At 40.1% G+C, this 17,513-nt stretch overlaps 1 protein-coding gene across 3 annotated transcripts in view; it reads left to right on the top strand.

The window, feature by feature from the left end:
* Positions 1-2,005: 2,005 nt before the first annotated feature.
* GMCL1 (germ cell-less 1, spermatogenesis associated) overlaps positions 2,006-17,513 on the top strand; it is a 62,911-nt gene continuing 47,403 nt past the window's right edge. For all 3 annotated transcript variants that reach the window (XR_015136681.1, XM_086326207.1, XM_086326208.1), the window contains exons 1-6: positions 2,006-2,512; positions 10,808-10,931; positions 11,583-11,679; positions 13,156-13,253; positions 15,615-15,727; positions 16,682-16,747. Coding sequence is in view for 2 of the 3 variants with exons in the window: in XM_086326207.1 (XP_086182333.1) it covers positions 2,253-2,512; positions 10,808-10,931; positions 11,583-11,679; positions 13,156-13,253; positions 15,615-15,727; positions 16,682-16,747 (758 nt within the window). In the remaining variant the exon portion in view is untranslated. The remainder of the gene's footprint in view (positions 2,513-10,807; positions 10,932-11,582; positions 11,680-13,155; positions 13,254-15,614; positions 15,728-16,681; positions 16,748-17,513) is intronic.

The raw sequence follows: 17,513 nt of genomic DNA, 5'->3' as shown, positions 1-17,513 counted from the left end.
CAGCTTTAGCATCAGTCCTTCCAAAGAACACCCAGGACTGATCTCCTTTAGAATGGACTGGTTGGATCTCCTTGCAGTCCAAGGGACTCTCAAGAGTCTTCTCCAACACCACAGTTCAAAAGCCATCAATTCTGTGGCGCTCAGCTTTCTTCACAGTCCAACTCTCACATCCATACATGACCACTGGAAAAACCATAGCCTTGATTAGACAGACCTTTGTTGGCAAAGTAATGTCTCTGCATTTCAATATGCTATCTAGGTTGGTCATAACTTTCCTTCCAAGGAGTGTCTTTTAATTTCATGGCTGCAATCACTATATGCAGTGATTTTGGAGCCCCCCAAAATAAAGTCTGACACTGTTGCCCCATCTATTTGCCATGAAGTGATGGGACTAGATGCCATGATCTTCATTTTCTGAATGTTGAGCTTTAAGCCAACTGTTTCACTCTCCACTTTCACTTTCATCAAGAGGCTTTTTAGGTCCTCTTCACTTTCTGCCATAAGGGTGGTGTCATCTGCATATCTGATTGATATTTCTCCCAGCAATCTTGATTCCAGCTTGTGCTTCTTCCAGCCCAGCGTTTCTCATGATGTACTCTGCATAGAAGTTAAATAAGCAGGGTGATAATATACAGCCTTGACGTACTCCTTTTCCTTTTCGAACCAGTCTGTTGTTCCATGTCCAGTTCTAACTGTTGCTTCCTGACCTGCACACAGGTTTCTCAAGAGGCAGGTCAGGTGGTATTCCCATCTCTCTCAGAATTTTCCACAGTTTATTGTGATCCACACAGTCAAAGGCTTTGGCATAGTCAATAAATCAGAAATAGATGTTTTTCTGGAACTCTCTTGCTTTTTCCATGATCCAGTGGATGTTGGCAATTTGATCTCTGGTTCCTCTGCCTTTTCTAAAACCAGCTTGAACATCTGGGAAGTTCACGGTTCATGTATTGCTGAAGCCTGGCTTGGAGAATTTTGAGCATTACTTTACTAGCATGTGACATGAGTGCAATTGTGCGGTAGGTAGTTTGAGCACTCTTTGGCATTGCCTTTCTTTGGGATTGAAATGAAAACTGACCTTTTCCAGTCCTGTGGCCACTGCCGAGTTTTCCAAATTTGCTGGCATATTGACTGCAGCACTTTCACAGCATCATCTTTCAGGATTTCAAACAGCTCAACTGGAATTCCATCACCTCCACTAGCTTTGTTTGTAGTGATGCTTTCTAAGGCCCACTTGACTTCACATTCCAGGATGTCTGGCTCTAGATGAGGGATCATACCCTCGTGATTATCTTGGTCGTGAAGATCTTTTTTGTACAGTTCTGTGTATTCTTGCTACCTCTTCTTAATATCTTCTGCTTCTGTTAGGTCCATACCATTTCTGTCCTTTATTGTGCCCATCTTTGCATGAAATGTTCCCTTGGTATCTCTAATTTTCTTGAAGAGATCCCTAGTCTTTCCCATTCTGTTGTTTCCCTCTATTTCTTTGCATTGATCACTGAGGAAGGCTTCTTATCTCTCCTTGCTCTTCTTTGGAACTCTGCATTCAGATGCTTATATCTTTCCTTTTCGCCTTTGCTTTTCACTTCTCTTGTTTTCACAGCTATTTGTAAGGCCTCAGACAGCCATTTTGCTTTTTTGCATTTCTTTTCCATGAGCTCCTCCAAAAAAGACCCCCAAACAGCAATGTCTTTTTTGCCCCGTGCCGATCACAGGGCCCAGAAGACATCTGGACTTTAGGGAATCTTTGCAGAAAGAACAAATGAGCTAGAATTGCCGGTCTTGCTAACACAAAGGGGATGTCCAAACTAAAGCTAAAGGGCAGCTCTGCCTCCAACTCAGTATTGTTGGAGAGACCAGCCAAGCTCAGCATAAACACCGCAGGACAGCACACCCGCGGTTCGGCTCCCGCCCTCAACCCATTCTGCGCAGGCTCCACCTGTGACGTACGCGCGCTTTCCCCCGCCCCTTCCGGAGGCTCGCCGTGCGCATGCGCCCTACGTTACGCGCTTTGTTGCAAAAGCGACGGGGTGAGGTCCTGCGGTCCGCGCGCGAGGGGCGGCCAGACGCAGCGGACGGGGCGGAGGATGGAGACTGTGGCGTCTGCTCCAACGGTCGTGGCCGCTCCTGAGAAGGTGGCGGTGTAGGCAACTCGGGCTCCGTGTAGGCTGGCGGTGGTGGCCGGCCATGGCGGGAGACCGTCTGTGTTGGGCTCCCTGAGGTGCGCTCCCTGCCGTCTCGGGGAGCTGTGACCCATGGGCTTGCTGAGCAGCCGGGTGCTACGCCACCCGGGGCGAACCCGAGCCCAGCCGGAACCGGCTTCTGGAGCTGGGGGCTCCGCCCGGAGGCCGGAGACTGGCGGCGACGCGCCCGGCCATGGCTTCTGTTACTGTCCGGGCAGTCACAAGCGCAAGCGGAACAGCGGGACCTTCTGCTACTGTAACCCCGATTCCGAGACCGACGAGGATGAGGAGGAAGGGGACGAGCAGCAGCGGCTTCTCAACACCCCTCGAAGGTACGGGGCGGGGAGGGGGACACGCCCGCACTGCCCGCGCTCGCACCTGTTGGGCGGCTCCCGCGCCCCGGCTTGGGGGTGAGCCCTGGGGGCTTCGGGGGCTGCGGCGCTCCCCAGCCTGTGAAGAGCCGGACGTGCCCTTGACGGGGTAGACCTGGGAGCCGGTCCGAGGCGGGCCGGATGGGGTGCACCTGGGGAGACGCCCAGTGGTCTGGCTTGTTAACCGCAGACGCCGCCAGGGTGGTGCTACCGCCCCAAGATGAGACTGAGAAACGCCAAGCCAGGCTTGCGCCTCGTTAAACCTTAGACAGGGCCAGCCAGCCGGCCTTCCGTAATACACCTCGGTCCTCTCTTGAGTGGGTGGCAGTAGAATTAAGTTGTTTTGCATCCGGCTGCCTTGAATAGTACAAGACACGTACATTCAGGCCCTGAAATGGGCACTCCTGTTGTCCCACAGCGGAAGGGAAATGGTTACATACAGGAGCTCTTTTTAACTGTAAAGGTGAAATTTTCAGTTGTGTGTACATTTGTTCTTCAATAGCAGCAGAGTCTTTTTAGCGTCTCTAGCACTCAAAGTCGTTGACCGTGGATATGTGTAAGGCAGCTTGCTTAACCTTTTTTTTTTAGAAGAGTTGAAAAACGGAGTATTTACTTGGGAACTAAAATGTAGTTTGTAAGTTGAATATATTTTCACATGAAGAGTCTCGTTGCTACCTTTTTTTAAGGCTATCAGGGGGTCACATAGATGTAATTTTTTTTAAAAACTTTAAAAGAGTAAAATTTTATGCTACACGTTACGTGTTTATTATAAAATAAGAATATCATAATAACCTCTGTAAGTAATTTGATTTCTAAATCCTTTCATACAGTTTTATGTTTATATTTACACAAATGGACCCCGACTGTCAAACTGTTCAGTTCCCTTTTTTGAGAATTAGTGTAGTATAGTTTTTAGAGCTCAGGTTCTGAGTTCTAGTCTATATTTTGCACTTAATAGCCTTATTTCTAAAATGGAGATGCTAATACTTTACTTGTAGGACTTGACGGATGTTAGAATGCATACAATGCACAGTGCCTGGTATGGAAGCAGTCAGTAAATATTATGTCTCCTTGATGAATTGGCTCCCCTTATCTTTACAAAATACAAAGACGTTTACATCTGTATTACTACAGCCAGTATCACTTTGTCTTGATTCCCTTTTAACCTGTCTTAAAGTAGTATTTTGTAGACAGCATTTAGTTGAGTCTTGTTTTTTAAAAAAATGCAATAGGATTATCTCTGCCTTTCGATTAATTAGTATTTAGACCACTGTATTTAATGTCACTGTAAAAATATATGGGACTTCCCTGATGGCTCAGATGTAAAGAATCTACCGATGCAGGAGACCTGGGTTCTATCCCAGGGTCAGGAAGATCCCCTGGAGAAGGGAATGGCTACCCACTCCAGTATTCTTGCCTGAGAATTCCATGGGCAGAGAAGCCTGGCAGGCTGCAGTCCACAGAGTTGCAAAGAGTTGGACATGACTAAGCGTCTAAGGATTTGCCTGGAAAATCCCATGGACGAAGGAGCCTGGTGGGCTGCAGTCCATGGGGTTGCTAAGAGTCGGACACGACTGAGCGACTTCACTTTCACTTTTCACTTTCCTGCATTGGAGAAGGAAATGGCAACTCACTCCAGTGTTCTTGCCTGGAGAATCCCAGGGACAGGGAAGCCTGGTGGGCTGCCGCCTACGGGGTCGCACAGAGTCGGACCCGACTGAAGCGACTTAGCAGCAAGCGTCTAACACACACACATAGAAATATATATGTCAGGGTCCATTTGAAAGAAATTACATAGTACTTTGAGTAGAGAAAATTTAATATAACCATGGCACCCCACTCCAGTACTCTTGCTTGGAAAATCCCATGGACGGAGGAGCCTGTTAGGCTGCAATCCATGGGGTTACTAAGAGTCGGACACGACTGAGCGACTTCACTTTCACTTTTCACTTTCACTTTTCACTTTCATGCATTGGAGAAGGAAATGGCAGCCCACTCCAGTGTTCTTCCCTGGAGAATCCCAGGGACGGGGAAGCCTGGTGGGCTGCCGTCTATGGGGTCGAACAGAGTCAGAAACGACTGAAGTGACTTAGCATAGCATAGCATTAAATTATTGAAGTAAAGAGATCTCTGAAAAATAGAAGAATAGAGGACATAGGGAGCAGTCACTACTTCTAGGGCTGAGACAGACTATCCAAATAAGAAACAAGTTTGGAATAGGGCCACCTTTTCCAAGCTGAGATTCAAATGTTAGAGGAGTTGTGGCCCTGTAGATGGTAGAAAAGTTTGCTAAGGTGTGGAAGGCTAAGACTGGCTAGTAAGGAACCACCCACTGGCATGCCAACAAAACTAGCTTGAAGGCTGTCTAGCTCACAAAACTGAAAATATTTACCGTCTAGACCTTTATAGAAAAAGTTTGCTGACCCCCAAATTACATGAGTAGAGTGGAATGGAAAATCGAATAAAGCAAATCTTTATTAGGAAGTGTATATCAGAATCTAGTGTGTTATACTAGCATACCAGCATAAGATGACTAGTTTATTCAGCTCAGCGTGGAGAAAGGGTGTAAGAAATTTTTAAGGTCAGGAATTTTGTGAGTTGTCGCTAATATGCTTCCTGAGTCTGTCTCGTGTGCACTTCTACCTCAGCCACCACTCCATGAAAAGCTTTGGTCTCCAGGCCCACTTTCTGCCTAAGACCTTTTGTCAAGTGCATGTTTTACTTTTACATTAACAAGACTTAAAACTCAGCTGTTCTGCAACCAGATCTTTAGTTTCTTGTCCATAGCGTGTCTCAAAATTGAAATCTAGTGAACAGTTATTTGTTGTTAGAGCTATGTAAATGTTGTTCACTGCAGAGTCAAGTAGTGTGCTAGGATTATAAATCGTACTTCCTGGGTCCAAAGTCACAACCACTTGTTTTTGTCTTGGGAGAAATCTTTTAAACTCATAATTAAATTGAATCTTTTTTCTTTTTTTTTCACTCCATTAAGTGTTTAAATTCGAACCCTGTTTTCATTTGTAGCTTATTAGAACAATACTCTTTTTTTGTGTGTGTTGCTTTTTTATTTTCCTGGACTTCTTTGACTGGCTTCCACCCATTGGACAAAAGAATTATATTCCTTCATCCTGTCTTCAGATTTTTCTCTTTCCAAACACACTTGCGTGGAGTCCGTCTTATTTAAACCCAAACCTCCCTCCCGGGTCCCTTCATCCTCCTGTTCCAATTTGGATTCATTGCCCTGTAGGTCAACACTTATCTTGGGACAGACATTGACCCCGTGTGTAGGATTAGATCCTGTTTTCTGTAGCCTGTGTCTTTTATGAACTCTTCTGAGGGAACTACATCCTCAAGTATATTTTCCTAAGAAAATTGCTAAAGAAGGTAATTTGTGCTTCAGTTCAGTTCAGTCGCTCAGTTGTGTCTGACTCTTTGCAACCCCATGAATTGCAGCACACCAGGCCTCCCTGTCCATCACCAACTCCCAGAGTTCACTCAAATTCATGTCCATTGAGTCGATGATGCCATCCAGCCATCTCATCCTCTGTCGTCCCCTTCTCCTCCCGCCTTCAACCTTTCCCAAAGTCAGGGTCTTTTCAAATGAGTCAGCTCTTTGCATCAGGTGGCCAAAGTATTGGAGTTTCAGCTTCAACATCAGTCCTTCCAAAGAACACCCAGGGCTTATCTCCTTGCCAAGGGACTCTCAAGAGTCTTCCAACACCACAGTTCAAAAGCATCAGTTCTTCGGTGCTCAGCTTTCTTCACAGTCCAACTCTCACATCCATACATGACCACTGGAAAAACCATAGCCTTGACTAGACGGACCTTTGTTGGCAAAGTAATGTCTCTGCTTTTGAATATGCTATCTAGGTTGGTCATAACTTTCCTTCCCAGGAGTAAGCGTCTTTTAATTTCATGGCTGCAATCACCATCTGCAGTGATTTTTGAGCCCCCCAAAATAAAGCCTGACACTGTTTCCACTGTTTTCCCCATCTATTTCCCATGAAGTGATGGGCCCAGGTGCCATGATCTTCGTTTTCTGAATGTTGAGCTTTAAGCCAGCTGTTTTACTCTCCTCTTTCACTTTCATCAAGAGGCTTTTTAGTTCCTCTTCACTGTCTGCCATAAAGGTGGTGTCATCTGCATATCTGAGGTGATTGATATTTCTCCCAGCAATCTTGATTCCAGCTTGTGCTTCTTCCAGCCCGGCGTTTCTCATGATGTACTCTGCATAGAAGTTAAATAAGCAGGGTGACAATATACAGCCTTGACGTACTCCTTTTCCTTTTGGAACCAGTCTGTTGTTCCATGTCCAGTTCTAACTGTTGCTTCCTGACCTCCATATAGGTTTCTCAAGAGGCAGGTCAGGTGATCTGTATTCCCATCTCTTTCAGAATTTTCCACAGTTTATTGTGATCCACACAGTCAAAGGCTTTGGCATAGTCAATAAAGCAGAAATAGATATTTTTCTGGAACTCTCTTGGTTTTTCAATGATCCAGCGGATGTTGTGCTTACCCAGTTGTAAATTTAGTCTCTTACTTTAGTCATCTTTTGACTCGGTGCAGAAGTCTAATAGGGGGAGCCTGGTGGGCTGCCGTCTATGGTGTCACACAGAGTCAGACACGACTGAAGCGACTTAGCAGCAGCAGCAGAAGTCTAATCTGAAATAACTTTTTATATCTGATGATTTTAATTCATTGTCTTCTAGCCTGCCATATTGATGAGAAATATGATACTGGTCCAATTCTCTTTTCTTTTTAGGTGACTTTTTTTTTCTCTCTGGTGCGTTTGCAATTTTTTCTTTGGTATTTTGGAATTTAGAAGGTACTTAAATATAGGTCTTTAAATGGCCTTGGTGCTTGTGGATCCTTACAGTCTAAAGACTGCTTTGGGGAAACTTTCTTCTGTAATTCCCTTTCTTCTGTTATCTTTGTTTTTTCTTTCTTGGACCCCTGTCAACTGGATTTTGGATCTCTTGAACTGTACCTCTTTCTCTTTTTTTCTTTCTAGGCCTTTTTTGCTTTATGTTCTAGGAAATTTTCCTTAATTTTGTCTTTTTTTTTTTTTCCCGCAACCGTGTTTTTGGTCCTAAGAGCTCTTTTCTCCCTCTTCTGAGACATCCTTTATCATAGCATCCTATTTTATAAATGTAATAATCTCAACTCTCATAGCAAATAGATGGGGAAACAATAGACACAGTGACAAAATTTATTTTCTTGGGCTCCAGAATCACTGCAGATGGTGTCTGCAGCCATGAAATTAAAAGACACTTGCTCCTTGGAAGAAAAGCTATGACAGACTTAGTGTATTAAAAGCAGAGACATTACTTTACCGACAAAGGTCCATCTAGTCAAAGCTATGGTTTTTTCAGTAGTCATGTGTGGATGTGAGAGTTGGACCATAAAGAAAGCTGAGTGCCAAAGAATTGATGCTTTCGAACTGTGGTGCTGAAACTGAAGCTCCAGTACTTTGGCCACTTGATGCGAAGAGGTGGCCAAACGATGCAACTCATTAGAAAAGACCTTGTTGCTGGGAAAGATTGAAGGCAGGAGGAGAAGGGGTGGACAGAAAACAAGATGGTTGGATGGTATCACCGATGTGATGGACATGAGTTTGAGCAAGCTCCGGAAGATGATGAAGGACAAGGAAGCCTGGTGTGCTGCAGTCCTTGAGTCTCAAAGAGTTGGACTTGACTGAGCTACTGAACAACAACAAAATCTCAACTCTGTAGGTGTGCTAGTTATAATTAGAGTGTTGGGATTTTTTTTTTAAGTTCTCTTTTCCCTGAATTATACGTTTCCTCTGATGCCAAATTCTCTCTTTTTAAAAATAGTCTTTAATACTCCTAACTTCCTCATGTTGGGAGATCCTTGGTTGGCTGCCTCAGAATGGGTAGCTTGTGTGTGTGTGTGTGTGTATGTGTGTGTGTGTGTGTGTTGAATAAATAGATTTATTACTACTGAGCCTCCCCTTTGAGTAGGAAGACTGTCTACTAAGTTGTATATGATTGTATATGGGTGCGACACGCTCTGTTTTAGAACAGAGATTCCCAAACGTTATTGGTTCACAGTACCCTTCGTGTCTCAATAATGTTTTTCTTGGCACCTCTGGCCCTAAAGAAACATTTAATAGTCAGGTCCAAACAAGTAAATAGCGTAGATCACATAGTATCTGAATGATGTTGCTGTGATTTCCTTTAAGTCTGTAATATTTCACATGCCTCCCTGAGTTTGCTGTGGTGTTCCAGGTGCTTTGGCACACAGTTTGGGATCCAGGATTAAATCCTGGTGAATAGGTTGGTAAGTAACAGGTTACATATTGCTCAAATGCCATGATAAGGATAGCTTTGTGTGGGGCTCCAACACCTACACCAGAGTCTTAATTCTTCCTGATAAATATATTGTTTCTTTCTAGAAAAACCTTGGATTCTGTTTGCAGGAGTTATCTGTACTCTGTGTTCATAGTGGTGGAGGTCATTAGGGGAACAAGTCTCCCCATTTTCTGCCTTCTTTTTCTCTTGAGATCTCATCCTCCCAGCCCCATCCCCACCCCACAGTTCTGAAGGGCTTCAGCCTCCATTCTAGATCCTGATACATTTTGGGCTAAGGCTTTCACTGCTCTTTTCCATTCCAGTTTGTTTTCTAACTTCCAGATCCATAGAATTCTCTCAGCACATGATAAGCCCAACCTCACCTTTTTCCTGTTGTGGGTTTATTCCTTTCTGCACTTTTAATCTTCATATAATCTAGAGAGAGTGCTTTTAGGAACTGGAGACTACTTGTCTTATTTATCTCTTACAGTAACCCAATGAAGTGAATATTTATACCCTTTTTTCACATGTAAGGTAACTGAGCTGTTATAGAGCTGGGACTCAAAGCCAAGTCTGTCTACCACCAAAGCATGTGCGATTTTTATTGTCTATTGGGAAGAGGTATTCAATACACAGATTTAAGATGCTGTCAGAATGATTACTGATTTTTTTTTTACATTAAAAAAAAATAATCATTAATTTTACATTAATCATTAATTTTACATTTTTCATTAATCAATGATTAATGATTTTTTTTTCTTTGTTTACATTTAAAAGTTTTACTAGGAAAGCTGTCAGGATTGGCCAGGAGTATGAAAAATATTGATCAGCCTCTGCCTAGGGGTTTCCTCACCTACTGGATGGACCATCTTGATCACAGATTGTCAAAACAAAAATTACACAGTTCTTCCTTTAAATCTTATGCCCAAATCCAGGATATTTACAGATGCATAATAATACGTGATGCTGTTCTGGTTGAGGTTAGATGGGATACCCAGAATTCACTCCTCACTCTCCTTTGTAAACCCTAAGACACACTTCTCCATTGAGCATAGTTGTGAAAATCTTTGGTCTGAGGCTGTAAAACATTTGTCTAATTTAGGGAAAAACACATTTTAAGGAGTTTAAGAATAGTTTGGGGGCTTTCCTGGTGGCTAAGTGATAAAGAATCCACCTGCCAATGCAAGAGGCATAGGTTCAGTCCCTAGTCTGGAAAGATTCCACATGCCACAGAGTAGCTAAGCCCATGTGCCTCAACACCTGAGTCTATGCTCTAGAGCCCCAGAGCTGCATCTACTGAAGCCTGCATGTCCTAGAGTCCATTGTCCACAATGAGAGAAGACACACAGTGAGAAACTCGCACAGTATAACTGGAAAGTAGCCCCAGCTTGCCGCAACTAAAGAAAAGCCCACACAACAATGAAGACCAAGTGCAGCCAAAAATAAAAATAAATTACATTAAAAAAAAGTTGTTGGTACTAAAGTAAGATCAAATGTAAGTTACTAAAATACTTGGGTAGGTCTTGTTCTTCATTTTGTAGTTGCAATATTATTGCAACTATATTGACATTGTCCATAGTGCTGATTTCTAAACAAAAAAATAAGCAAAATCATCATGCTGACTTATCTTTATTGAATAGGTAATTGACTTAATTCAAAAATTGCAAAAAGGCATATAGTGAAAGGTCTTCCTCCCACCCCACCCCCTCTATCCACTGTTGCCCCTCTTGGGAATAGAGTACTCCAGAGGTAACCACTATTACTAGTTTTTTATGTGCCCTTCCGTACATAAGCGCATTTGAATGCATAATATCTCTCTTTTTATACAGTGGGCAGATTGGTTCTATTTAATAGAAATTGAGCAAAAAGAGTATTTAGAGTTACATGCAAAATAAGTAAAATACTCAGTATTACACATACATAATGTTTGCATTTCTTTTAACAGGAAAAAACTGAAGAGTACATCCAAATATATTTATCAAACATTATTTTTAAATGGTGAAAACAGTGACATTAAGATTTGTGCTCTAGGAGAAGAGTGGAGCTTACACAAAATATATTTATGTCAAGTAAGTATTTTATTTTTCTCTTTGAGTAGCCAAGGTAGTTGCTTAACTCAAATTCTTTTAAGTCTTGTTCTTTCTCATTGTATTTTACAATAGTCTTTTGCATGAGTATTTGTCCTGTCTGATGGCAAGTCTCATTCTGTAAGAGATACACTGTGAATATTGTTAGTGAAAACTTAAGTTTGGTCTAGGAAACAGATTTTGAATTTTCATTGTCATACTGGCCTAGGAGTATGTTTTTGTCATTCCAGTGAGGTACTTATTTTAGTGCCTTCTGTTGACAAAAATGGAAAAAGTTAGGGGAAAAGGATAGAAGAAGGACTCAACAGTTTTTAGTTTCTTTTCTCACTTCCTTAGTAGATTATTTTGTGTCCATCTTGTGTGCTGTCATATGTTTATGAGATACTTAAATGTATAATTTCTATGCTTGAATTTAGAATACTATTGAAAAGGAAAACATATATATATATATATATATATATAAAGTATACTCAGAAATTGTTCCACTGAGTGAAAAGCTTAGTTGGTTCAAGTAGTAACATAGGAATTCAGTTCAGACAGTAATATGAGAATTTAGTTTTCTTTAATTAAAAACATAGTATTTTGATAAGCCTAATAGTTTCTTTATCATAATTTCTTTTTCATTTTGTTAAGTCTGGCTACTTTTCTAGTATGTTCAGTGGTTCTTGGAAAGAATCCAGCATGAATACCATTGAACTGGAGATTCCTGACCAGAATATTGATATAGAAGGTAACTGCCACCATAATTACTATTATGTAAAAATGATAAAAACATAACCTTTTTATCCTTTTGGCAGAAAGTATTTTCTTCTAACCTTGTTAACTAGGAAAAAAGCTCCTTTTAACACACACAGTGACAATTTTTATTGATTTACTCTATACTTTATCAATTCTGTTCTGTGTCTCCCTAATCTTAGTCATGTCAGCTTTATCAGTCCGTTTCCTTCATGTTTAAAAATATATCTGCCTGGAATATAGAGGATGTAGAGTGAAGAAAGGAGAAGTATGACCAGTAAACAGTAAGCCAGTAAACAGTATTCATTGATTATTCCCTGTACAGAAAGATCTTTCCTGGGAACAAGTAGATGTATCAGGTAGTCAGTATTGTTTTAGAGCTATAATGGTCTTTAGATGACGAAGCTGAGGCCAGGAGGATTTAAGAGACTTATTTTAGGTCTCAGAGCAGTTTAGTGAGGTAGGATCAGACTATAGTTCTAACTTCTATCCTGGTGCTCCTGCTTCCCTCTTTGATAACTGAAGTGGAAGTACCCAGTACTAACCTCATGGGTAAAGAATGTTTATAAAGCCAACCTTGCAGGACACACATGAGAATGGCAATAGAGAAAAGGATGGACAGGTTCAAATAGCTGTGGTGGCAGCATACACAGAAGATGCGGGTTCAATTCCTGGGTCAGGAAGAGCCCCTGGAGGAGGAAATGGCAACACTCTCCGTATTCTTGCCAGAAAAATCCCATAGACAGAGGACTGCCTGACTGGTTACAGTCCATGGTGTCACAAGGAGTTGGACACAACTGAGCACTCATTCACAGGACCAGGAGATATTCCATGCTCCGCAGTGAAGCACTGAACCACCAGGGTTAAGACTGTCATTTGGTCTGTGTAGTTGTACTTAATGATTGATCTACTCAGGAATATCTTCATAAAACTCTTTCCAAGGGTGTCTTAATTCTGACCACTAACTGACATCAAGGTTAGATGTAGGAGAATCCAGCATGATTTGATAGAATTGATGGAAATGTATAACATTGTTATTAAAGCATCATCAGTCCATAACCATTACTAGTAGTTTTATTGGCAACCCACTCCTGTACTCTTGCCTGGAAAATCCCTCAGATGGAGGAGCCTGGTGGGCTGCAGTCCATGGGGTCGCTAGGAGTTGGACACGACTGAGCGACTTCACTTTCACTTTCATGCATTGGAGAAGGAAATGGCAACCCACTCCAGTGTTCTTGCCTGGAGAATCCCAGGGACAGGGGATCCTGGTGGGCTTCTGTCTTTGGGGTTGCACAGAGTCAGACACGACTGAAGCAACTTAGCAGCAGCAGTAATTTTATTAGTGATGATCATCTTATCCTTTTAGACTAGATTTAGACATATGTCTTAGTGTATAAAGACTGTCCTTATTCTTGTAATATTCTTACAGCTAAAATTGTTATTTTATTCTATCTGTGTATTTTGCTTTCAGCACTTCAGGTGGCGTTTGGGTCATTGTATCGAGATGATGTCTTAATAAAGCCAAGTCGAGTCATTGCCATTTTGGCAGCAGCTTGTATGCTGCAATTGGTAAGTATGCATATTACTCAAAAAATAATAATACTTGTATCTTTGTTTCAAGGTATCCCTTCCAAAAACAATAATAAAACCTAGTTTTTTATAATTTTTAAAATTAATATATAAATATTTCTTTTGTGATAAGTCATTTAAAATGTTAAACCAAAAACTTTACTACAAATGAGGAGGGTCTTGATATTTGTGTAAAATGAAGGCAGGCTGTTTCTATGTAGAGATCTTAGAATGACTATAATGTGAAACTAATATACTTGTCTAAATCCATTTATAGATTTCTGTGCATTAATGGGGCTTCCCTTGTGGCTCCGCTGGTAAAGAGTCCGCCTGCAATGCAGGAGACCTGTTCAATCCCTGGGTTGGGAAGATCCCCTGGTGAAGGGAAAGGCTACCAACTCTAGTATGCTGGCCTGGAGAATTCCATGGGCTGTATAGCCCATGGGGTCGCAAAGAGTCAGACATGACTGAGCGACTTTCACTTCTTTCTGTGCATTAATGACTTATCTTGACTATTATGAAGCAAGTGGCTTATGATTTGATTATTAATTCATATAGTTCATGGATTCGGAAAACATTGAGTGCTTACTATGTAAATGTTTTCTTAGGAAATAATTGCGTGTAAACCACCTAAATGTATATAACCTATTGACAGAATGACAGATTTGTTTATTCAACAGAAGTATATTGAGCAGTGTGTCAAGCTAGGCATAGAGATCCAGAGGTAAATAAAGATATCTATGCCTTCAAGAAGCTCACAATATAATAAGTGTAGAGTCGAGGAGGAAGAGTTGATATACAGGCCCCAAAACTAAAGTAAGAGCTGTCCAATATTATAGATATGATGATAAACTTTCTGTAGCATTTAGTGGATGTGCAAAGTGGTCAGTTTAACCTGTTAGTGTCAGAGAAGGAAGTTGTGTTTGAGGTTGAGTCTTAAAAACTAAAAATGTGTTTACTTGTGAAGTAAGAAGAGAGGGGAAGAAAAAGCATTTCATGCAGAAAACTAAGACTTAGAAATGAGAAAATAATGGAGCGTTAGAAAATCTGAGTGGAACACAGATCTAGCATAGAATAGAAGGGTTGGAGAAAAAGAGGCAGAGGCCAGATCATGAAAGTCCCTCAGTACCTTTTAAAAAGTTAACACTTTGCATAAGTGCTTTTGAAAAGTTCTAATCCGAGGAAAGACAAAGTTGTATTTTAGGAAGAATGCTTGGGATCAATGTGAAGGATGAGCTGAAAGGAAAGTTGAGTATAAATCCTATTGCAGTAATCCACAGGAGGGTCTAGATGAGGGTAAAAAGCATGGAGAGGAAAACTGGATACTGGCGAGGTTAAGCAGGGATTATCCACTAGACCTGATGACACAGATGGATTTTAAAAGGAAAGGGGCGGAGTCTAGAATAGCTTGCCGGAAAGTTTAAAATCCCAGTTTGAGTCAACATTTTATTTTGATCATTTTAAAAAGTTAAGTTTCTTTTTATGTGGCATTTTTATACTGGTTTATTTGAAATAATAGTTAATAGCTTGTTAAATATCCCTGGCTGAGGTAATTTGACTTTTTAACGTTTTGATCCTTTTGATACTTATTTTCAATAATTATACTTTTGTAACTTTTAATCCTTTTTAGGTTTTATTCTAAATTCACTTTCTGCATTATCTGTGTGACTTGGCTATTTAACAATAATACTCTTGCATGGTGGATGTAGTTCAAAAATTTGAGTAAACTCACTTTCTGCATTATCTTTATGACTTAGCTATTTAACAGTAATACTCTTGCATGGTGAATATAGCTCAGAAATTTGAGTAAAAAATGATAATTCTTTCCCTATATTAAATAAAATTAGCCATTTGAAATCTTCTATATAAACATTTTAGATTAAAATTTCAACGTGTTTAAAACAATACTATATTTGTCTTAGGTGTATTTCTTAGCTATTGATAGGTGTTTTAAACTTTAATAAGAACGTGCTCTTGATTCATACTGTGTACTTGCCCAGCCCATCACATAGTCGTCTGACTGTGTAAAAAGGTCTTAGTTTTAAAAGAACGGCAAAACAGAATGCTGCTTAAGTTTGCAAAGGTCCCAGAGAGGAGAACAGAAAAGAGAGTAGCAATTTTTATCTCTGTCTTACTGCTTTTACCCTCTCCCTTCCTTTTTTCAGTTCAAGTATTTAGTTGAATACTTGCTGGATTTTTTTTTTTTTTTTAGAAATTTTTACTGGACTTTCAAAAAAGACTTAGGCTTGCTGCACTTAGTGGTTTTCTTTCTTTCTTCCTTTTTAATATGTGAAAGCACATATTCAGAGCTAATTTTTCCCGTATGAAATGGGCCTTTCCAGTGGTTATTTATATTTACAGGATGGTTTAATACAGCAGTGTGGTGAGACAATGAAGGAGACAATTAATGTGAAAACTGTGTGTGGCTATTACACATCGGCAGGGACCTATGGACTAGATTCTGTAAAGAAAAAGTGAGTTACCTTACTTGTGTTTCCTCTCATTCCACTTTTGGGAATTTGACTGCTTTGGTTTCTTAAGAGAATGTATAGGTATTTAAAAAAAAGAAAAAAAAGAATAGAATTTGCTATAAAAGGTTCCTTTTTATATTTGGACTAATTAGTAAATTCTTCAAAAGTGTGGTCTCTGTGACTGTGGGTGGGTTATACATGCTTATAAAAACTATGGTCCCTCTTTACAGTACATTTCTATTAAATGTTTTAAAGCAGTAGGCATAATAGCCATTACAGTCGTCCCTCACTATCCGCAGGGGATTAGTTCCAGGACCTGAGTGGATACCAGAATCTGCGGTTGCTCACCTCCCTTATTTAATGATCTAGTATATTCAAGTAACCATCTTTCTGTATACTGTGAATCATTTCTGGATTATTTATAATACCAATGTAAAGGCTATGTAAATAGTTATAAATCCAGTGTAAATGCTATGTAAATAGTTGCTGTCTTGCGACAGATTTAAGTTTTGCTTTCTGGAACATTCTGAAGTTGTTATTTTTTTCTCCAATATTTTCAATTCTCGGTTGGTTGAATCCACGGATACAGAACCTGCGGATACCGAGGGCTGACTGTATATCAGTGCAACTACTGGCAGTGTTTTTAAGTCTTGAGAATTGCAGTACCCATTTTCAAATTATAAAGAAGGTAACAGAAGTATGTAAGGCCCTTCATAAACCATTTAACACAAACTTGAAAATGAAGTTTTCTCAATTAGAAAGGCTCTTATTAATATTAAGGGAATATTCCCTTACTAACTGCTGACAAAATCAGTACTAAATTTCCAGTTGTTAAATTAAAATATTTGAGCATGTCCTAGCAAGATTAATATTCTGTTTTTACTTTAACTGTATGTCCTGCTTAATAAATCATAAATATATACTGTATAATGAAATAATTCCATGTTTTAATTTCAGGTGCCTTGAATGGCTTCTAAACAATTTGATGACTCACCAGAATGTTGAACTTTTTAAAGAACTGAGGTATTTGAATTTTAAATAGCTTCATAATTATCCAAAAGACTATTCTTCATTTGTTAAAAGTATGCAAGACATTTTTATATAAAACAAAAATATATTATGAAAAAGTGAACTTAATGAAATGTATCTAAGTTTCTTTCCTTTGTTGCAGATGATACAATGCGTTTTTTTTGATACAGTGCATATTATGTCTACTGTTTTAATCAATTTTAATGGAAAAATTCATTGCTGCTGTAAAACTATAGAAAGTCTCTAGGGTTACCTCACTTTAGCTGGACTCTTAAAGAATCTAAACATTTATTTTAAAAACCACCATCTCTTATTATCCAGAAATTACATTTGAGAAAATTGTCTTAAACTTGTTACTAAGACTGATGAAATTAAATTTACAATTAAGGTGGTCTTTTGTTTTAGTTTGCTTGTTCTTCCTTCCTCCCTTCAAGTAATTTCTGAATGACGGCTATGTGTAAAGGTACTCTGTTAAGGGCTTTGAAAGAGGCAGAGATGATTATGTCATGGTCTCTGTTCTCTCTGAACCTATTTGTAATAATGGAGCTAACATATCTGCTATGGGTCTGAGAAATTCAGAGTGGGAATGAACTTTTAAAGGCCATAATCACTTTCAGGATTGCAGTACCTTGACAGTGGTGCTTCTGAAACAGGGGTACAAATGTCCCTGGGAGTGTATAGCATTCTGATGGAAATGTACAAAACCAAAGGCTTTGTTATGTACAAAACCAAAGCCACATTCAGTGGCTTACTGGTTTGT

This window comes from Bos grunniens, chromosome 11 (assembly GCF_055505025.1).
Source record: "Bos grunniens cultivar Pamir isolate PY7600 chromosome 11, Bosgru_T2T1.0, whole genome shotgun sequence".
NCBI classification, from domain to species: Eukaryota; Metazoa; Chordata; class Mammalia; order Artiodactyla; family Bovidae; genus Bos; species Bos grunniens.
This window is presented reverse-complemented; position numbering and strand designations above follow the sequence as displayed.